General features: G+C 47.2%; 1 protein-coding gene across 2 annotated transcripts in view; it reads right to left on the minus strand.

The window, feature by feature from the left end:
* The window catches only part of LOC115173990 (adenylyl cyclase-associated protein 2), a 68684-nt gene that overhangs the window by 8934 nt on the left and 36752 nt on the right, over positions 1-22998 (minus strand). For both annotated transcript variants that reach the window (XM_029732559.1, XM_029732558.1), the window contains exons 5-7: positions 9514-9657; positions 9275-9360; positions 8961-9066 (exon numbers count right to left, since the gene is read on the minus strand). In XM_029732559.1, coding sequence (XP_029588419.1) covers positions 8961-9066; positions 9275-9360; positions 9514-9657 — 336 coding nt within the window. The remainder of the gene's footprint in view (positions 1-8960; positions 9067-9274; positions 9361-9513; positions 9658-22998) is intronic.

The raw sequence follows: 22998 nt of genomic DNA on the forward strand, positions 1-22998 counted from the left end.
GTGAAATACCACAGTGTGCCACCACAGCAGCAAGATGTGTGACCTGTTGCCACAAGAAAAGGGCAACCAGTGAACAAACACCATTGTAAATACAACCCATATGTATGTTTATTTATTTTCCCTTTTACAACACTGTATATAGACATAAGACATTTTAAATATCTTCATTATTTTGAATGTAATGTTTACTGTTCATTTTTATTGTTTATTTCACTTTTATTTATTTATTTATTTATTTATTATCTATTTCACTTGCTTTGGCAATGTTAACATATGTTTCCCATGCCAATAAAGCCCTTGAATTTAACTGAGAGGGTGAAGGGGGAAGGGAGAAGGGTGGGAAGGGAGAGGAAGAAGGGGGGAAGGGAGAAAGGAGAAGGGAGAAAGAGGGAGAAGGGGGAAGAAAGAGGAAGAAGGGAGAAAGGAGAAGGGAGAAAGAGGGAGAAGGGGGGAAGAAAGGAGAAGGGGGAAGGGAGAAAGAGGGAAGGGAGAAAGAGGGAGAAGGGGAGAAGGGAGAAAGAGGGAGAAGGGGGAAGAAAGAGTGAGAAGGGGGGAAGGGAGAAAGAGGGAGAAGGGGGGGAAGGGAGAGGCAGAAGGGGGGAAGGGAGAGGCAGAAGGGGGGAAGGGAGAGAGAGAGGGAGAAGGGAGAGAGAGAGGGAGAAGGGGGGGAGAGGGAGAAGGGGGGGAGAGAGAGGGAGAAGTGGGGGAGAGAGGGAGAAGTGGGGGAGAGAGAGGGAGAAGGGGGGGAGAGAGAGGGAGAAGGGGGGGAGAGAGAGGGAGAAGGGGGGGAGAGAGAGGGAGAAGTGGGAAGAGAGAGGGAGAAGTTGGGAAGAGAAAAGGACAAAGAGTAGTAGAAGAAGAAAACAGAAAGCAGACGATAGAGAAGAGCATGAATTCCCAGCAAACTCTACAATTGCTCAATTGAGAACCACAAAGCAGCCACCAGTACACCAGGGACCAAGTCATTCATACAAGCTGGTCCTTAAGCAACCAGCTGCCTGCCTGCATAACTACACATAAAAATATACACTGTGGGGTAATTAACATGAGAAAGACATCCCAACCGGCACCATATTCCCTATATAGTGCACTACGTTTGGCCAGACCCTATGGGCTCTATGTAAGTAATATTGTGCCATTTGGACAGCAGCCCTGTACCACTTTAAAAATAAGGAAACAGAAAACCACATCTGAGGCTCTGCTCCAGATGAAAACTGGACGACTCCAAAAGAGTCCGAGACAAACAATGATGTCTCATGGCGAGCTGTAATTCATTGAATCTTGTTCCAGCCTGTTCAAACCTGCATGGCAAGCAAGGTTATACTTCATCCATAGGACCAGGAGCGTTTCCTGACCGTGTGACCTGATCACGGAAAAAGCCGGGAATTCTGGGCCTATTTATCCAACCTCAGATAAGTCCTGAGAAGTCAGGTAGTGGGACCCAAGTTGTTCCTTCTCAGGTCACAGAGTCATGAAAAACTCCTGCCTCAGGGAGGAGCAGTGTTCAGGGCAGTGTTGAGGAGGTTGGATCAGGAGCTATTTGCTGCTGTAACACATGGATAATGGAATGTGGAGGGAATGCCTGGACGTTAGCTAGCTAGAGGACCGTAGTGCTGCTGAAGTGCTGTAGTATAAGACATTAACTATCCATTATATGTCTCATGTAACTGTTTTACAGCACACTTACAACATGATGACTGTATGTAGCGGAGTCCAAAATGATTGACACCCTTAATAAAGATGAGCAAAATGACTGTATAAAATAAATCATAAAAATATTTTTGCAATGGCCATCTCAGTCTCCAGACTTGAACATTATTGAAAACCTGTGGTTTGAACTGAAGAGCACAGCTAAAGGATATCAAAGATCTGGAAGGATTCTGTATGGAGGAATGGTCTAAAATCCTCATAAAACATTCTAGAAAAAGTCTCAGTGCTGTTATCGTCATAATGTGAGGTATGGAAAACAGGGGTGTCAATAATTTGAACCATTCTGTCACGGTTGTCGTAGGTTAAAGCAGACCAAGACACAGCGGGGAAATGTGCACTCATCTTCTTTTTATTTAAACGGACAAGAAGGTGAACCAAAACAAACAACAAAAACACAACGACTAATAACAGGCCGGTAAGGCAACAAAGCTATACCAAGTACAATCTCCCACAAATACTAAAACAAACACATACCTATTTATAGAACCCTCAATCAGAGGCAACGAGAAAACACCTGCCTCCAATTGAGGGTTCAACCCCCAATAAACTAAACATAGAAATACATTAACATAGAACAGTGCCCAAAACCGCAGAACAATAAATCAAACACCCCACTAAACACACAACCACCCCGAACCACATAAAACAAATACCCCCTGCCACGTCCTGACCAAACTCCAATAACAAATAACCCCTATTACTGGTCAGAACGTGACACATACCTTTAAAAAAAAATGTATTACTTGTTAAACAAAATGTATTTCTGAGCAATTGTATTAGTATAAAATAAAATCATTTCCACATTTTTTAGAGCACACAATATAGCTCAGTATGAAATACTTATTTTATACAGTCATGCTTACCTTTATTTTATACAGTCATTGTCACGGTTGTCGTAGTGATGAGACCAAAATGCCGCAGGTATGTGTATACTCATCTTCTTTATTATAAGGAAAGAAGGCAAACCCAAAATAAACACGTATACAAAAAGAAACACACCGACAATAAACAGTCCTGTAAGGCTTGACGCTATACACGGAACAATCTCCCACAAATGACAAACACAAACACACCCTAATATATGGGACTCTCAATCAAAGGCAAATAGACAACACCTGCCTTCAACTGAGAGTCCCAACCCCAATTAACAAACATAGAAACAGACACACTAGACTAAACATAGAATACATGAAACTCAAACAGTGCCCAAAAAACCCCGGAATACTTAAATCAAATGCCCTTCTAGAAAAACACCACCCTGAACCACATAAAACAAATACCCTCTGCCACGTCCTGACCAAACTACAATAACAATTAACCCTTATACTGGCCAGGACGTGACAGTACCCCCCTCCTAAAGGTGCTAACCCCGGAAGCACCTCAAAAATAACAAAAACCCCAAACAACAACAAAAAATCCCCCTAAACTAAAGGGAGGGAAGGGAGGGTGGCTGCCGTCACCGACGGCACTTGTGCTACACCCCCCCCCCCCCCCCCTCCCCAACACACCTATGCAGGTGGTGGTTCAGGCTCCGGCCTATTGTCCCCCAGAGTGCCGACCGACCCGATCAGCCTCGGACCGTAGGCAGACTCCCCCTGCTCCGGATCATGGGCAGACCTCCACCTCTCCACCCTGTATGCAGACTCAGCCATTAAACAGTTAATCTCTTTCAGTTCTGAATTCTCAGGCTTACTTAGTTCAAGGTTGCTGCTAGACTCCCTTGGGTTTTGGTCATCTGCAGACTCTGGGCAGATGGGCCACTCTGGCTGATCCTGGCCGCTGGGGCAGTCTGGCCACTCTGGCAGCTCCGGGCAGTCTGGCCACTCTGGCAGCTCTGGCAGCTCCGGGCAGTCTGGCCACTCTGGCAGCTCCGGGCAGTCTGGCCACTCTGGCAGCTCCTGACTAGTGGGCGGCTCTGGCGACTCCTCACAGGTCCAGCCCCGTCCAGAACTTCCTCCCAGGTCCATTTCTCCCGCCAGTCCAACTCGAAATCCCTTTGCTCCTTCCTCTGCTGCTTGGTCCTTTGGTGGTGGGAGATTCTGTCACGGTTGTCGTAGTGATGAGACCAAAATGCCGCAGGTATGTGTATACTCATCTTCTTTATTATAAGGAAAGAAGGCAAACCCAAAATAAACACGTATACAAAAAGAAACACACCGACAATAAACAGTCCTGTAAGGCTTGACGCTATACACGGAACAATCTCCCACAAATGACAAACACACCCTAATATATGGGACTCTCAATCAAAGGCAAATAGACAACACCTGCCTTCAACTGAGAGTCCCAACCCCAATTAACAAACATAGAAACAGACACACTAGACTAAACATAGAATACATGAAACTCAAACAGTGCCCAAAAAACCCCGGAATACTTAAATCAAATGCCCTTCTAGAAAAAGACCACCCTGAACCACATGAAACAAATACCCTCTGCCACGTCCTGACCAAATGTCACGAGTTTCTTCGTCTTCTGACGATATAACGAAATCATCGTCGGAAAAGGTAGACCAATATGCAGCAGGTACGTGTATGCTCATTTTGACTTTTATTTTACTATCAAAAGAACACTCCAAAACACGAAAACGAACGAACAACAAACAGTCTGGCAAAGCCTAGGGCTGAACACAGAACAATCACCCACAAATCACAAACACAAACACACCCTTATATATGAGACTCTCAATCAAAGGCAGATAGACAACACCTGCCTTCAACTGAGAGTCCCAATCCCAATTAACCAACATAGAAACACACTCACCAGACTAGACATAGAAATACATAAACAGACTATAAACCAAAACCCCGGAAATACTAAATCAAACACCCTTAATCAAACACACCACCCTGAACCACATAAAACAAATACCCTCTGTCACGCCCTGACCAAACTACAAAACAATTAACCTTATATACTGGCCAGGACGTGACAGTACCCCCCCCTTAAAGGTGCTACCCCAGAAGCACCTTAAAAAAAATTAAAAAAAAATACCCCCAAACAATACCCAAAAGAAAAATTCCCCCTTACTAAAGGGAGGGAAGGGAGGGTGGCTGCCATCAACGACGGCACTGTGCTACACCCCCCCTCCCCAACCCACCTATATTGGAGGCGGCTCAGGTTCTGGCCGTTCCAGGCAGTCTGGGCAGTCTGGCAGTTCGGGGCAGTCTGGCGGCTCGGGGCGGTCTGGGCAGTCTGTCAGCTCGGGGCGGTCTGGGCAGTCTGTCAGCTCGGGGCGGTCTGGGCAGTCTGTCAGCTCGGGGCGGTCTGGGCAGTCTGTCAGCTCGGGGCGGTCTGGGCAGTCTGTCAGCTCGGGGCGGTCAGGGCAGTCTGTCAGCTCGGGGCGGTCAGGGCAGTCTGTCAGCTCGGGGCGGTCAGCGCAGTCTGGCCACTCCGGCAGGTCAGCGCAGTCTGGCCACTCCGGCAGGTCAGCGCAGTCTGGCCACTCCGGCAGGTCAGCGCAGTCTGGCCACTCCGGCAGGTCAGCGCAGTCTGGCCACTCCGGCAGGTCAGCGCAGTCTGGCCACTCCGGCAGGTCAGCGCAGTCTGGCCACTCCGGCAGGTCAGCGCAGTCTGGCCACTCCGGCAGGTCAGCGCAGTCTGGCCACTCCGGCAGTTCAGCGCAGTCTGGCCACTCCGGCAGTTCAGCGCAGTCTGGCCACTCCGGCAGTTCAGCGCAGTCTGGCCACTCCGGCAGTTCAGCGCAGTCTGGCCACTCCGGCAGTTCAGCGCAGTCTGGCCACTCCGGCAGTTCAGCGCAGTCTGGCCACTCCGGCAGTTCAGCGCAGTCTGGCCACTCCGGCAGTTCAGCGCAGTCTGGCCACTCCGGCAGTTCAGGGCAGTCTGGCCACTCCGGCAGTTCAGGGCAGTCTGGCCACTCCGGCAGTTCAGCGCAGTCTGGCCACTCCGGCAGTTCAGCGCAGTCTGGCCACTCCGGCAGTTCAGCGCAGTCTGGCCACTCCGGCAGTTCAGCGCAGTCTGGCCACTCCGGCAGTTCAGCGCAGTCTGGCCACTCCGGCAGTTCAGCGCAGTCTGACCACTCCGGCAGTTCAGCGCAGTCTGACCACTCCGGCGACTGTTGACTGGCGGGCAGCTCCGACGACTGTTGACTGGCGGGCAGCTCCGACGACTGTTGACTGGCGGGCAGCTCCGACGACTGTTGACTGGCGGGCAGCTCCGACGACTGTTGACTGGCGGGCAGCTCCGACGACTGTTGACTGGCGGGCAGCTCCGACGACTGTTGACTGGCGGGCAGCTCCGACGACTGTTGACTGGCGGGCAGCTCCGACGACTGTTGACTGGCGAGGCTGGGTTTACGCACTTGCCGTTTAGTGCGGGGAGCGGGAACAGGACGAGTCGGACTGGGTGGACGCACTTCCGGGTCCGCACGAGAGACAGGAGCTGGAAACCCAGGGCTATGGAGGCGCACAGCCGGTCTAGATCTTACCTCCTGCACAACCCGCCTTGGCTCGATGGAACTAGTAGCCCTGCACGAGCGGAGTGCTCGTACAGGGCAGACTGGGCTGTGCAGGGGCTTGATGGTAGCCGTGCGTAGAGCGGGAGTTGGGTAGCCTGGTCCTCGGAGGCGTACCGGCGACCAGATGCGCTGCGCAGGCATCCTCCTACCAGGCTGGATGCCCGCTCTAGCACGGCACCTGCGAGGGGCTGGAATAACTCGCACCGGACTGTGCGTGCGTATGGGTGAGATATTGCGCTTCTCAGCGAAACATGGCGCTCCCCACCTCATACGCTCCTCCATATAACCACGGGTAGCTGGCTTCCGGCTCTTCCCTCGCCTAGCCAAACTACCCATGTGCCCCCCCCAAAAAAATTATTGGGGGTGCCTCTCGTGCTTCTCCCTCAGCACGTCTCTGGCCTCGTACCACTGCCTCTCTGCCTTGGCTGCTTCTATTTCCCACTGCGGGCGGCGATACTCCCCAGCCTGATGCCAAGGTCCGGCCCCGTCCAGAACTTCCTCCCAAGTCCACTTCTCCCGCCAGTCCAACTCGAACGCCGTCTGCTCCTTCCTCTGCTGCTTGGTCCTTGAGTGGTGGGTGATTCTGTCACGAGTTTCTTCGTCTTCTGACGATATAACGAAATCATTGTCGGAAAAGGTAGACCAATACGCAGCAGGTACGTGTATGCTCATTTTGACTTTTATTTTACTATCAAAAGAACACTCCAAAACACGAAAACGAACGAACAACAAACAGTCTGGCAAAGCCTAGGGCTGAACACAGAACAATCACCCACAAATCACAAACACACCCTTATATATGAGACTCTCAATCAAAGGCAGATAGACAACACCTGCCTTCAACTGAGAGTCCCAATCCCAATTAACCAACATAGAAACACACTCACCAGACTAGACATAGAAATACATAAACAGACTATAAACCAAAACCCCGGAAATACTAAATCAAACACCCTTAATCAAACACACCACCCTGAACCACATAAAACAAATACCCTCTGTCACGCCCTGACCAAACTACAAAACAATTAACCTTATATACTGGCCAGGACGTGACACCAAACTACAATAACAATTAACCCTTATACTGGCCAGGACGTGACAGTCATGCTTATCTTTTTCAAGGGTGACAATAATTCAGACCTCACTGTATGTACTGTGTGAACTGAAGCATTAGAATTGTAGTCATAATGTGATAATTATAGTTACACAGTTTAGTTAGTATGTGACGATTAGTGGCGGTCAGTGCCGTTTAAGATGAGGGAGGACGATTACATTTTCTTCATGAGCATGGCCTTATTTCTATTACAGCATATTGAATGACTGTCATTCATATTCCATTCACCCAGCTCAATTTAACATTGATAGGTTTAGGCTTCTACATAATATTCTAATTTTCCCTGTAGCCATCATGAGGTTGCTACAACTTAACCTATGAAGTAAAGTTTACAACTTAGGTGCACACAGGTCGAGAGAAAAATCTGAGGTGACACACTGTGACATATGGACAGACATAGACACATTCAATACTGCCTTGCACACTCTTGCCTGCATCTAGCTGATATAGGGTGTAATCATTAGTCTAAACGTTGCAAACAAAAGGTTCTATAAACATATTCAGGTATGTTTATCCCTGTTTTGTTCCATTTACGAAAAGTTTTTCAACAGAATCGGCAGAATGAATACACCCCTGATCACGCATAAACACAGTTAATTTTAATAGTACATTGTATTCCTTCTCGCATCTATGCGCTCTCCACCTCTCACCTTTTCCCTTAGCTTGTGGACTTCAATGCACATCAGCTGTATGTGACCAGGCAAAAAAACCTTTCCAAGCCAAACTGCTACACAGCCTACATCGGTGTCATCATATTGGATAACGTAACATCATAGTCAACATAGCAAATAGAACTAACGCGTTAGTAAATCCGCTATTATCATGCAGTAACATTACAGTGTACAGTCAGTAAGCAGTTTAGCACTTAACCCAGCAGGCCCCGGTTGAAATAAATTAGTCAAACCAAAGGCTTGCCTTCACTTGGAAGAGTTCCAGTGTTATGTTGGATAGACATAGCCAGCTAGCTAACATAGCATCCCTCTGTTTGAGCAGGCTAAACTAGCTAGCTGCATTTGCTAGCTAAGTAAGCAAAACTGAAAGTTATTATTTTTTTACCAAATCTCTTGCTTCTCCTTCATTTTGGAAGAAAGGAATTTATTCAAACTGTTCAACTATTGTCTTTCTCTCTCTTTGAGTCAACTACTCACTACATTTTATGCACCTCAGTGCTAGCTAGTTGTAGCTTATGCTTTCAGTACTAGACTCACTCTCTGATCCTTTGACTGGGTGGGCAACGTCAGTTCATGCTGCAAGATATCTGATAGGTTGGATGACGTCCTCCGGAAGTTGTCATAATTACTGTGTAGGTCTATGGAAAGGGGTGAGAACCATGAGCTCACTAGGTTTTGTATTGAAGTCAATGTACCCATAGGAGGACGGAAGCTAGCTGTCCTCCGGCTACACTATGGTGCTACCCTACAGAGTGCTGCTGAGGCAACTGTAGACCTTCATTGCAAAATAGTGTGTTTTAATAAATTTTTGGGTGACGTGATTATATTTAGTATAGTTTTATCTAAAAAGGATAACTTTTTTAATGTTTAAACATTTAAAAAAAATGAAATTCACTGAGGAGGATGGCCCTCACCTTCTCCTCTGAGGAGCCTCTACTGGACTGGATGATTATTTCGGTAAATCTTAAGTGTCGCTGCTACTCACAGTCTTGCTCCAAACTAGGCCTGTTGTGTGATGCTGTTTGATGAAGGCCTGAAGCTGAGTCCAGATGGATAGGTAGGACCCCACCCACTCCACATGACGCTTGTCTCTACAGAGAAAGAGATCAACAGACAGACGGAGAGAGGGGGAGAGAGAGAGGAGGGGGAGAGAGAGAGGGTGACAAGGAAAAAGGGGGATGGATTAGGACGAATACACAGAGAGAAAAAGACACAGACAGTTATTTTTACATACCAATAATAATCTGCAAAGTAGCTAATAAGCTAAAGTTGATGTAATACACTAGCAGTCATACTCACGAGTCTTTATAGTCTTTCAGAACTCTGTTAGTGTAGAAAATGGCAGCATCATTCATCTCCTTCACATAGGGAACTGGCTTCTGGCTCTGGAAGAGTGAAGGAGCGAGAGAAAGAGAAAAAAAGAGAGCGATAGAGGTAGTTAAACAAAGCTGACCCTATGTATGAATTTAGACATCTCTGCTCTGCATTCACAGAAACACAGTGAAGAAGATGTGAATGAGTGACTGATGTCTCCTCACCACGGCGACCCAGCCCAGCGCTGGGATGCTCTCGCTGACAGCTGATAGGTGGTTGAATTGGCTGCTGCCACGGTTACATTCCCGAAAGTTCTGAATCTCCTGGATTTTCTCTGAGATAGGCTTCACCAAGTCAGACAGCTCCATCTGGGAGGGAGAGAGGGGGAGGAGAGCGAGAGAGGGAAAATGAAAGAGAGAGAAAGATAGTGAGAGAGAGAGAGAATGCTTGTCAACAAAAACTGAACAATCTCACAGGTAGTGTCCTTTCTATATAACTGACAATATGCAAATAGCATTTATCAATGACTTAAGTATAACTCAACACCCATACATTCCTCTGTAATAGTGCTCTGAGCAGCTCTCACAGTGCTCGCCATAACCTGAGTGAGAGCACCAGTCTCAATGGGCCAGTTACCTCATGCTACCCGTTATATAGCAGTTTCACTTACTGCCTTGCCCACAATCAACTCTGCCATGCATGCCAGCTAGTCGAAGGCAGTGTGCAATTTGACTGTGATTTTATAACTGGGCAACTGGAATTTTATTAGAAGGATCCATTTTCCATTGGAACTTCCAGAACCCTGCTAGCATCCATCCCTCTTTCCCTCCCTCCTCCCTCTCCTCCCAGCATTCCTCTGTTCATTGGGAGATCCCTCTGGCCTTGTAAGGCACTGAGCAGGTCTAATGTTTACAGTTTACCTTCACACAACTGGGTAAAGGAACACATTGTTTCCCTAGTGACACTGTAGTACTGTTCTCTTATTTTGACCTGTACCTAAGCCGATGTTGCTATGACATTTTAACTAAATATCTCCCGCGGTGTCGATATGCTGTGGGAAAGATTCATAAATATAATAATTTCTGCTTATTTATTTAGCTTTATTTTGAGAAAGGATGTGATTATTCTTCCGTTGCTATGGCAACTGATTTAATTGCATTATGGGTTAAATACAGTGCATTCGGAAAGTAATGAGACCCCTTGACTTTTTACACATTTTGTTACGTTACAGCCTTATTCTAAAATGTATTAAATTAAAAATGTTCCTCAATCTACACACAATACCCCATAATGACAAAGCAAAAGCATGTTTTAGACATTTTGCAAATGTATTAAAAATAAAAAACAGAAATACTAAAGGGTCTGAATACATACGTTTTCAGACCCTTTGCTAATAGACTCAAAATTGAGCTCAGGTGCATCCTGTTTCCATTGATCATCCTTGAGATGTTTCTACATGTCACACCCTGATCTGTTTCACCTGTCCTTGTTATTGTCTCCACCCACTCCAGGTGTTGCTTGTTTTCCCCAGTGTATTTATCCCTGTGTTTCCTGTCTCTCTGTGCCAGTTCGTCTTGTATGTCCAAGTCAACCAGCGTTTTTCCCGTTCTCCTGCTTTTGTTATTTCTCCTTTTTCTAGTCCTCCCGGTTTTGACCCTTGCCTGTTTCTGGACTCTGTACCCGCCTGCCTGACCATTCTGCCTGCCTTGACCTCGAGCCTGTCTGCCACTCTGTACCTCCTGGACTCTGATCTGGTTTTGACCTTTTGCCTGTACATGACCATTCTCTTGTCTACTCCTTTTTGGATTATTAAACATCTAAGACTCCAACCATCTGCATCTGGGTCTCGCCTTGAGTTATGATACTACAACTTTGTCGGAGTCCAACTGTGATAAATTCAATTAATTGGACATGATTTGGAAAGGCACACACCTGTCTATATAAGGTCCCAAAGTTGACAGTGCATGTCAGAGCAAAAACCAAGCATTGAGATCAAAGGAATTGTCTGTAGAGACAGGATTGTGTCAAGGCACAAATCTGGGGAAGGGTACCAAAAAATGTCTGCAGCATTGAAGGTCCCCAAGAACACAGTGGCCTCCATCTTTCTTAAATGGAAGAAGTTAAGAAGCACCAAGACTCTTCCTAGAGCTGGCCGCCTGGCCAAACTGAGCAATCGGGGGAGAAGGGCCTTGGTCAGAGAGGTGACCGAGAACCCGATGGTAACTGTGACAGAGCTCCAGAGTTCTTCTGTGGAGATGGGAGAACCTTCAAGAAGAACAACCATCTCTGCAGCACTCAATCGATCAGGCTTTTATGGTAGAGTGGCCAGACGGAAGCCACTCCTCAGTAAAAGGCACGACAGCCCGCTTGGAGTTCGCCAAAAAGCACCTAAAGGACTGTCAAATCATGAGAAACATGATTCTCTGGTCTGATGAAACCAGGATTGAACTCTTTGGCCTGAATGCCAAGCATCACATCTGGAGGTAACTTAGCACATTCCCTACAGTGAAGCATGGTGGTGGTGGCAGCATCATGCTGTGGGGATGTTTTTCAGTGGCAGGGACTGGGAGACTAGTCAGGAGAGGGAAAGATGAACAGAGCAAAGTACTGAGAGATCCTTGATGAAAACCTGCTCCAGAGCGCTCAGGACCTCAGACTAGCGCGAAGGTTCACCTTCCAATAGGTTAATGACCCTAAGCACACAGCCAAGACAACGCAGGAGTGCCGTTGGGACAAATTTCTGAATGTCCTTGAGTGGCCCAGCTAGAGCCCGGACTTGAACAGCACACATTTCTGTTGTATCCCCGGACAATCATGCCTGATTCAACTCATTGAGGGCCTGATTATTAATTGACAAGTTGAATCAGGTGTGCTTGTCTGGGACTACAATAAAAATGTGTACTGTTGGGGATACTCAAGGTCTGGAGTTGGGAACCACTGCCTTAGGTCATCCAATCAGTGACTTAAATACTCAAAGAGAGCCTCTCCTAGAGAATGTTTACAGACATGGAGATGATGAAATGGTCAGAAGTACTGTATAGCTCTATTCCTAAGTGTATCGGTTTGATTTGAATAATAATCTTATACACTCCGACATAGTTTGCTGCATTTTACATACTACAGTTTCTCCTTGTGTGTCAGAGGGAGAGACAGAAAGACATCTATTTTTTGAGCAAATTCTTGCCCAAATCAGATGCACATGATTTTCATAACATGAGATAGACAGTCCTTTCATAGGGAGGACCAACCTCGACTGTCTTACTTTCACGCTCTCCAGATCCCATCGGAAACAATTGGCATGCTAGAGCATCCTTAAAAGAAAACCACTTCTCCATGAAATGGAGGAAATACCCACTGAGATAAAGTGATGCTATGACCAATTCATCTGTGATGATGATGATAAGGCCCAGGAGGTTTTCCTCCTGGCCCTAGTGACTATTCATCTGTGAGTTGTACATATCTTTCAGGCTAAGATCTCCCTCCCTCCCCTCGACTCTTTCAGTTACGGTACTAGGGGTATCTGATGGCCCAAATCTTTTATTTCAGCCACATTGGGAAGACAGGAGCCCCAAATTCCCCCCTCTCAATCATCCTCCACTTCCAATGGAGAGAGACATAAATAGCCAGGATATCTCCAGGCTATGAGTGGGTCAGGGGCCTACATTACAAACCATTCACTGAGAAAGAATGTGTAATGAGAGAGAGAGAGAGAGAGATGGCAGAGAGAGAGTTAGACAGAAAGACAGGGAGAGAGATGGCAGAGAGAGAGTTAGACAGAAAGACAGGGAGAGAGATGGTAGAGAGAGTTAGACAGAAAGACAGGGAGAGAGACGGTAGAGAGAGTTAGACAGAAAGACAGGGAGAGAGATGGTAGAGAGAGCTAGACAGAAAGACAGGGAGAGAGATGGTAGAGAGAGTTAGACAGAAAGACAGGGAGAGAGACGGTAGAGAGAGTTAGACAGAAAGACAGGGAGAGAGACGGTAGAGAGAGTTAGACAGAAAGACAGGGAGAGAGACGGTAGAGAGAGTTAGACAGAAAGACAGGGAGAGAGACGATAGAGAGAGTTAGACAGAAAGACAGGGAGAGAGACGATAGAGAGAGTTAGACAGAAAGACAGGGAGAGAGACGATAGAGAGAGTTAGACAGAAAGACAGGGAGAGAGACAGAAGAGAGAGTTAGACAGAAAGACAGGGAGAGAGACGGTAGAGAGTTAGACAGAAAGACGGAGAGAGACGGAGCGAGTTAGACAGAAAGACAGGGAGAGAGACGGTAGAGAGAGTTAGACAGAAAGACAGGGAGAGAGACAACAGAGAGAGTTAGACAGAAAGACAGGGAGAGAGACGATAGAGAGAGTTAGACAGAAAGACAGGGAGAGAGACGGTAGAGAGAGTTAGACAGAAAGACAGGGAGAGAGACCATAGAGAGAGTTAGACAGAAAGACAGGGAGAGAGACAGTAGAGAGAGTTAGACAGAAAGACAGGAAGAGAGACGGTAGAGAGTTAGACAGAAAGACGGAGAGAGACAGAGCGAGTTAGACAGAAAGACAGGGAGAGAGACGGTAGAGAGAGTTAGACAGAAAGACAGGGAGAGAGACGATAGAGAGAGTTAGACAGAAAGACAGGGAGAGAGACGATAGAGAGAGTTAGACAGAAAGACAGGGAGAGAGACGGTAGAGAGAGTTAGACAGAAAGACAGGGAGAGAGACGATAGAGAGAGTTAGACAGAAAGACAGGGAGAGAGACGGTAGAGAGAGTTAGACAGAAAGACGGAGAGAGACGGTAGAGAGAGTTAGACAGAAAGACAGGGAGAGAGACGATAGAGAGAGTTAGACAGAAAGACAGGGAGAGAGACGATAGAGAGAGTTAGACAGAAAGACGGAGAGAGAGACGGTAGAGAGAGTTAGACAGAAAGACGGAGAGAGACGGTAGAGAGTTAGACAGAAAGACAGGGAGAGAGACGATAGAGAGAGTTAGACAGAAAGACGGAGAGAGAGACGGTAGAGAGAGTTAGACAGAAAGACGGAGAGAGACGGTAGAGAGTTAGACAGAAAGACAGGGAGAGAGACGGTAGAGAGAGTTAGACAGAAAGACGGAGAGAGACGGTAGAGAGTTAGACAGAAAGACGTAGAGACGGTAGAGAGTTAGACAGAAAGACGGAGAGACGGTAGAGAGAGTTAGACAGAAAGACGGAGAGACGGTAGAGAGTTAGACGGAGAGACAGTAGAGAGAGTTAGACAGAAAGACAGGGAGAGAGACGGTAGAGAGAGTTAGACAGAAAGACGGAGAGAGACGGTAGACAGTTAGACAGAAAGACGGAGAGACGGTAGAGAGTTAGACAGAAAGACGGAGAGACGGTAGAGAGAGTTAGACAGAAAGACGGAGAGACGGTAGAGAGTTAGACAGAAAGACGGAGAGACGGTAGAGAGTTAGACAGAAAGACGGAGAGACGGTAGAGAGTTAGACAGAAAGACTGAGAGACGGTAGAGAGAGTTAGACAGAAAGACGGAGAGACGGTAGAGAGTTAGACAGAAAGACGGAGAGACGGTAGAGAGTTAGACAGAAAGACGGAGAGACAGTAGAGAGAGTTAGACAGAAAGACAGGGAGACGGTAGAGAGAGTTAGACAGAAAGACGGAGAGACGGTAGAGAGTTAGACAGAAAGACGGAGAGACGGTAGAGAGAGTTAGACAGAAAGACGGAGAGACGGTAGAGAGTTAGACAGAAAGACGGAGAGACGGTAGAGAGTTAGACAGAAAGACGGAGAGACAGTAGAGAGAGTTAGACAGAAAGACAGGGAGAGAGACGGTAGAGAGAGTTAGACAGAAAGACGGAGAGAGACGGTAGAGAGAGTTAGACAGAAAGAGAGGGAGAGAGACGGTAGAGAGAGTTAGACAGAAAGAGAGGGAGAGAGACAGTAGAGAGTTAGACAGAAAGACGGAGAGAGACAGTAGAGCGAGTTAGACAGAAAGACAGGGAGAGAGATGGTAGAGAGAGTTAGACAGAAAGACAGGGAGAGAGACGGTAGAGAGAGTTAGACAGAAAGACAGGGAGAGAGACGATAGAGAGAGTTAGACAGAAAGACGGAGAGAGACGGTAGAGAGTTAGACAGAAAGACGGAGAGACGGTAGAGAGTTAGACAGAAAGACAGGGAGAGAGATGGTAGAGAGAGTTAGACAGAAAGACGGAGAGAGACGGTAGAGAGTTAGACAGAAAGACAGGGAGAGAGACAGTAGAGAGAGTTAGACAGAAAGACAGGGAGAGAGACGGTAGAGAGAGTTAGACAGAAAGAGAGGGAGAGAGACAGTAGAGAGAGTTAGACAGAAAAACAGGGAGAGAGACGGTAGAGAGAGTTAGACAGAAAGACGGAGAGAGACGGTAGAGAGAGTTAGACAGAAAGACAGGGAGAGAGATGGTAGAGAGAGTTAGACAGAAAGACGGAGAGAGACGGTAGAGAGAGTTAGACAGAAGACGGAGAGACGGTAGAGAGAGTTAGACAGAAAGACAGGGAGAGAGACGGTAGAGAGTTAGACAGAAAGAGAGGGAGAGAGACAGTAGAGAGAGTTAGACAGAAAGACAGGGAGAGAGACGGTAGAGAGAGTTAGACAGAAAGACGGAGAGAGACGGTAGAGAGAGTTAGACAGAAAGACAGGGAGAGAGACGGTAGAGAGAGTTAGACAGAAAGAGAAGGAGAGAGACGGTAGAGAGAGTTAGAAAGACAGGGAGAGAGATGGTAGAGAAAGTTAGACAGAAAGACAGGGAGAGAGACGGTAGAGAGAGTTAGACAGAAAGACAGGGAGAGAGACAGTAGAGAGTTAGACAGAAAGACGGAGAGAGGACAGTAGAGCGAGTTAGACAGAAAGACAGGGAGAGAGATGGTAGAGAGAGTTAGACAGAAAGACAGGGAGAGAGACGGTAGAGAGAGTTAGACAGAAAGACAGGGAGAGAGACGGTAGAGAGAGTTAGACAGAAAGAGAGGGAGAGAGACAGTAGAGAGTTAGACAGAAAGACAGGGAGAGAGACGGTAGAGAGAGTTAGACAGAAAGACGGAGAGAGACGGTAGAGAGAGTTAGACAGAAAGACGGAGAGAGACGGTAGAGAGAGTTAGACAGAAAGACAGGGAGAGAGACGGTAGAGAGAGTTAGACAGAAAGACGGAGAGAGACGGTAGAGAGAGTTAGACAGAAAGACGGAGAGACGGTAGAGAGAGTTAGACAGAAAGAGAGGGAGAGAGACAGTAGAGAGAGTTAGACAGAAAGACAGGGAGAGAGACGGTAGAGAGAGTTAGACAGAAAGACGGAGAGAGACGGTAGAGAGTTAGACAGAAAGACGGAGAGAGAGACAATAGAGAGAGTTAGACAGAAAGACAGGGAGAGAGACGGTAGAGAGAGTTAGACAGAAAGAGAGGGAGAGAGACAGTAGAGAGTTAGACAGAAAGACGGAGAGAGAGATGGTAGAGAGAGTTAGACAGAAAGACAGGGAGAGAGATGGTAGAGAGAGTTAGACAGAAAGAGAGGGAGAGAGACAGTAGAGAGAGTTAGACAGAAAGACAGGGAGAGAGACGGTAGAGAGAGTTAGACAGAAAGACGGAGAGAGACGGTAGAGAGTTAGACAGAAAGACGGAGAGAGAGACAGTAGAGAGAGTTAGACAGAAAGACAGGGAGAGAGACGGTAGAGAGAGTTAGACAGAAAGACGGAGAGAGACGGTAGAGAGTTAGACAGAAAGACGGAGAGACGGTAGAGAGTTAGACAGAAAGACAGGGAGAGAGATGGTAGAGAGAGTTAGACAGAAAGACGGAGAGAGACGGTAGAGAGTTAGACAGAAAGAGAGGGAGAGAGACAGTAGAGAGAGTTAGACAGAAAAACAGGGAGAGAGACGGTAGAGAGAGTTAGACAGAAAGACGGAGAGAGACGGTAGAGAGAGTTAGACAGAAAGACAGGGAGAGAGACGGTAGAGAGTTAGACAGAAAGAGAGGGAGAGAGACAGTAGAGAGAGTTAGACAGAAAGACAGGGAGAGAGACGGTAGAGAGAGTTAGACAGAAAGACGGAGAGAGACGGTAGAGAGAGTTAGACAGAAAGACAGGGAGAGAGACGGTAGAGAGAGTTAGACAGAAAGAGAGGGAGAGAGACGGTAGAGAGAGTTAGAAAGACAGGGAGAGAGATGGTAGAGAAAGTTAGACAGAAAGACAGGGAGAGAGACGGTAGAGAGAGTTAGACAGAAAGACAGGGAGAGAGACAGTAGAGAGTTAGACAGAAAGACGGAGAGAGACAGTAGAGCGAGTTAGACAGAAAGACAGGGAGAGAGATGGTAGAGAGAGTTAGACAGAAAGACAGGGAGAGAGACGGTAGAGAGAGTTAGACAGAAAGACAGGGAGAGAGACGGTAGAGAGAGTTAGACAGAAAGAGAGGGAGAGAGACAGTAGAGAGTTAGACAGAAAGACAGGGAGAGAGACGGTAGAGAGAGTTAGACAGAAAGACGGAGAGAGACGGTAGAGAGAGTTAGACAGAAAGACAGGGAGAGAGATGGTAGAGAGAGTTAGACAGAAAGACGGAGAGAGACGGTAGAGAGAGTTAGACAGAAAGACGGAGAGAGACGGTAGAGAGAGTTAGACAGAAAGACGGAGAGACGGTAGAGAGAGTTAGACAGAAAGAGAGGGAGAGAGACAGTAGAGAGAGTTAGACAGAAAGACAGGGAGAGAGACGGTAGAGAGAGTTAGACAGAAAGACGGAGAGAGACGGTAGAGAGTTAGACAGAAAGACGGAGAGAGAGACAGTAGAGAGAGTTAGACAGAAAGACAGGGAGAGAGACGGTAGAGAGAGTTAGACAGAAAGAGAGGGAGAGAGACAGTAGAGAGTTAGACAGAAAGACGGAGAGAGAGATGGTAGAGAGAGTTAGACAGAAAGACAGGGAGAGAGATGGTAGAGAGAGTTAGACAGAAAGAGAGGGAGAGAGACAGTAGAGAGAGTTAGACAGAAAGACAGGGAGAGAGACGGTAGAGAGAGTTAGACAGAAAGACGGAGAGACGGTAGAGAGTTAGACAGAAAGACGGAGAGAGAGACAGTAGAGAGAGTTAGACAGAAAGACAGGGAGAGAGACGGTAGAGAGAGTTAGACAGAAAGAGAGGGAGAGAGACAGTAGAGAGTTAGACAGAAAGACGGAGAGAGACGGTAGAGAGTTAGACAGAAAGACGGAGAGACGGTAGAGAGAGTTAGACAGAAAGACGGAGAGACGGTAGAGAGTTAGACAGAAAGACGGAGAGACGGTAGAGAGTTAGACAGAAAGACGGAGAGACGGTAGAGAGAGTTAGACAGAAAGACGGAGAGACGGTAGAGAGTTAGACAGAAAGACGGAGAGACGGTAGAGAGAGTTAGACAGAAAGACGGAGAGACGGTAGAGAGTTAGACAGAAAGACGGAGAGACGGTAGAGAGAGTTAGACAGAAGACGAGAGACGGTAGAGAGTTAACAGAAAGACGGAGAGAACGGTAGGAGAGAGTTAGACAGAAAGACAGGGAGACGGTAGAGAGAGTTAGACAGAAACGGAAGACTGTAGAGAGTTAGACAGAAAAGACGGAGAGAGCGGTAGAGGAGTTTAGACAGAAAGACGGAGAGACGGTAGAAGAGTTAGACAGAAAGACGGAGAGACGGTAGAAGGAGTTAGACAGAAGAAAGACGGTAGAGCCAGTAGAGAGAGTTAGACAGAAAGACAGGGAGAGAGACGGTAGAGAGAGTTAGACAGAAAGACGGAGAGAGACGGTAGAGAGAGTTAGACAGAAAGAGAGGGAGAGAGACGGTAGAGAGAGTTAGACAGAAAGAGAGGGAGAGAGACAGTAGAGAGAGTTAGACAGAAAGACAGGGAGAGAGACGGTAGAGAGAGTTAGACAGAAAGACAGGGAGAGAGACGATAGAGAGAGTTAGACAGAAAGACGGAGAGAGACGGTAGAGAGTTAGACAGAAAGACGGAGAGAGACAGTAGAGCGAGTTAGACAGAAAGACAGGGAGAGAGATGGTAGAGAGAGTTAGACAGAAAGACAGGGAGAGAGACGGTAGAGAGAGTTAGACAGAAAGACAGGGAGAGAGACGATAGAGAGAGTTAGACAGAAAGACGGAGAGAGACGGTAGAGAGTTAGACAGAAAGACGGAGAGACGGTAGAGAGTTAGACAGAAAGAGAGGGAGAGAGACAGTAGAGAGAGTTAGACAGAAAGACAGGGAGAGAGACGGTAGAGAGAGTTAGACAGAAAGAGAGGGAGAGAGACAGTAGAGAGAGTTAGACAGAAAGACGGAGAGAGACGGTAGAGAGTTAGACAGAAAGACAGGGAGAGAGACAGTAGAGAGAGTTAGACAGAAAGACGGAGAGAGACGGTAGAGAGAGTTAGACAGAAAGACAGGGAGAGAGATGGTAGAGAGAGTTAGACAGAAAGACGGAGAGAGACGGTAGAGAGAGTTAGACAGAAAGACGGAGAGACGGTAGAGAGAGTTAGACAGAAAGACAGGGAGAGAGACGGTAGAGAGTTAGACAGAAAGAGAGGGAGAGAGACAGTAGAGAGAGTTAGACAGAAAGACAGGGAGAGAGACGGTAGAGAGAGTTAGACAGAAAGACGGAGAGAGACGGTAGAGAGAGTTAGACAGAAAGACAGGGAGAGAGACGGTAGAGAGAGTTAGACAGAAAGAGAGGGAGAGAGACGGTAGAGAGAGTTAGAAAGACAGGGAGAGAGATGGTAGAGAAAGTTAGACAGAAAGACAGGGAGAGAGACGGTAGAGAGAGTTAGACAGAAAGACAGGGAGAGAGACAGTAGAGAGTTAGACAGAAAGACGGAGAGAGACAGTAGAGCGAGTTAGACAGAAAGACAGGGAGAGAGATGGTAGAGAGAGTTAGACAGAAAGACAGGGAGAGAGACGGTAGAGAGAGTTAGACAGAAAGACAGGGAGAGAGACGGTAGAGAGAGTTAGACAGAAAGAGAGGGAGAGAGACAGTAGAGAGTTAGACAGAAAGACAGGGAGAGAGACGGTAGAGAGAGTTAGACAGAAAGACGGAGAGAGACGGTAGAGAGAGTTAGACAGAAAGACGGAGAGAGACGGTAGAGAGAGTTAGACAGAAAGACAGGGAGAGAGATGGTAGAGAGAGTTAGACAGAAAGACGGAGAGAGACGGTAGAGAGAGTTAGACAGAAAGACGGAGAGACGGTAGAGAGAGTTAGACAGAAAGAGAGGGAGAGAGACAGTAGAGAGAGTTAGACAGAAAGACAGGGAGAGAGACGGTAGAGAGAGTTAGACAGAAAGACGGAGAGAGACGGTAGAGAGTTAGACAGAAAGACGGAGAGAGAGACAGTAGAGAGAGTTAGACAGAAAGACAGGGAGAGAGACGGTAGAGAGAGTTAGACAGAAAGAGAGGGAGAGAGACAGTAGAGAGTTAGACAGAAAGACAGGGAGAGAGACGGTAGAGAGAGTTAGACAGAAAGAGAGGGAGAGAGACAGTAGAGAGTTAGACAGAAAGACGGAGAGAGAGATGGTAGAGAGAGTTAGACAGAAAGACAGGGAGAGAGATGGTAGAGAGAGTTAGACAGAAAGAGAGGGAGAGAGACAGTAGAGAGAGTTAGACAGAAAGACAGGGAGAGAGACGGTAGAGAGAGTTAGACAGAAAGACGGAGAGAGACGGTAGAGAGAGTTAGACAGAAAGACGGAGAGAGACGGTAGAGAGTTAGACAGAAAGACGGAGAGACGGTAGAGAGTTAGACAGAAAGACAGGGAGAGAGATGGTAGAGAGAGTTAGACAGAAAGACGGAGAGAGACGGTAGAGAGTTAGACAGAAAGAGAGGGAGAGAGACGGTAGAGAGAGTTAGACAGAAAGAGAGGGAGAGAGACAGTAGAGAGAGTTAGACAGAAAAACAGGGAGAGAGACGGTAGAGAGAGTTAGACAGAAAGACGGAGAGAGACGGTAGAGAGAGTTAGACAGAAAGACAGGGAGAGAGACGGTAGAGAGAGTTAGACAGAAAGACGGAGAGAGACGGTAGAGAGAGTTAGACAGAAAGACGGAGAGACGGTAGAGAGAGTTAGACAGAAAGACAGGGAGAGAGACGGTAGAGAGTTAGACAGAAAGAGAGGGAGAGAGACAGTAGAGAGAGTTAGACAGAAAGACAGGGAGAGAGACGGTAGAGAGAGTTAGACAGAAAGACGGAGAGAGACGGTAGAGAGAGTTAGACAGAAAGACAGGGAGAGAGACGGTAGAGAGAGTTAGACCAGAAGAGAGGGAGAGAGACGGTAGAGAGAGTTAGAAAGACAGGGAGAGAGATGGTAGAGAAAGTTAGACAGAAAGACAGGGAGAGAGACGGTAGAGGAGAGTTAGACAGAAAGACAGGGAGAGAGACAGTAGAGAGTTAGACAGAAAGACGGAGAGAGACAGTAGAGCGAGTTAGAACAGAAAGACAGGGAGAGAGATGGTAGAGAGAGTTAGACAGAAAGACAGGGAGAGAGACGGTAGAGAGAGTTAGACAGAAGACAGGGAGAGAGACGGTAGAGAGAGTTAGACAGAAAGAGAGGGAGAGAGACAGTAGAGAGTTAGACAGAAAGACAGGGAGAGAGACGGTAGAGAGAGTTAGACAGAAAGACGGAGAGAGACGGTAGAGAGTTAGACAGAAAGAAGGGAGAGAGATGGTAGAGAGAGTTAGACAGAAAGACGGAGAGAGACGGTAGAGAGAGTTAGACAGAAAGACGGAGAGAGACGGTAGAGAGAGTTAGACAGAAAGACGGAGAGACGGTAGAGAGAGTTAGACAGAAAGAGAGGGAGAGAGACAGTAGAGAGAGTTAGACAGAAAGACAGGGAGAGAGACGGTAGAGAGAGTTAGACAGAAAGACGGAGAGAGACGGTAGAGAGTTAGACAGAAAGACGGAGAGAGAGACAGTAGAGAGAGTTAGACAGAAAGACAGGGAGAGAGACGGTAGAGAGAGTTAGACAGAAAGAGAGGGAGAGAGACAGTAGAGAGTTAGACAGAAAGACGGAGAGAGAGATGGTAGAGAGAGATAGACAGAAAGACAGGGAGAGAGATGGTAGAGAGTTAGACAGAAAGAGAGGGAGAGACAGTAGAGAGAGTTAGACAGAAAGACAGGGGAGAGAGACGGTAGAGAGAGTTAGACAGAAAGACGGAGAGAGACGGTAGAGAGTTAGACAGAAAGACGGAGAGAGAGACAGTAGAGAGAGTTAGACAGAAAGACAGGGAGAGAGACGGTAGAGAGAGTTAGACAGAAAGACGGAGAGAGACAGTAGAGAGAGTTAGACAGAAAGACGGAGAGACGGTAGAGAGTTAGACAGAAAGACAGGGAGAGAGACAGTAGAGAGTTAGACAGAAAGACAGGGAGAGAGACGGTAGAGAGAGTTAGACAGAAAGAGAGGGAGAGAGACAGTAGAGAGATAGACAGAAAAACAGGGAGAGAGACGGTAGAGAGAGTTAGACAGAAAGACGGAGAGAGACGGTAGAGAGAGTTAGACAGAAAGACAGGGAGAGAGACGGTAGAGAGAGTTAGACAGAAAGACGGAGAGAGACGGTAGAGAGAGTTAGACAGAAAGACGGAGAGACGGTAGAGAGTTAGACAGAAAGACAGGGAGAGAGACGGTAGAGAGTTAGACAGAAAGAGAGGGAGAGAGACAGTAGAGAGAGTTAGACAGAAAGACAGGGAGAGAGACGGTAGAGAGAGTTAGACAGAAGACGGAGAGAGACGG

Source organism: Salmo trutta, chromosome 34 (genome assembly GCF_901001165.1).
Source record: "Salmo trutta chromosome 34, fSalTru1.1, whole genome shotgun sequence".
Classification (NCBI taxonomy): Eukaryota; Metazoa; Chordata; class Actinopteri; order Salmoniformes; family Salmonidae; genus Salmo; species Salmo trutta.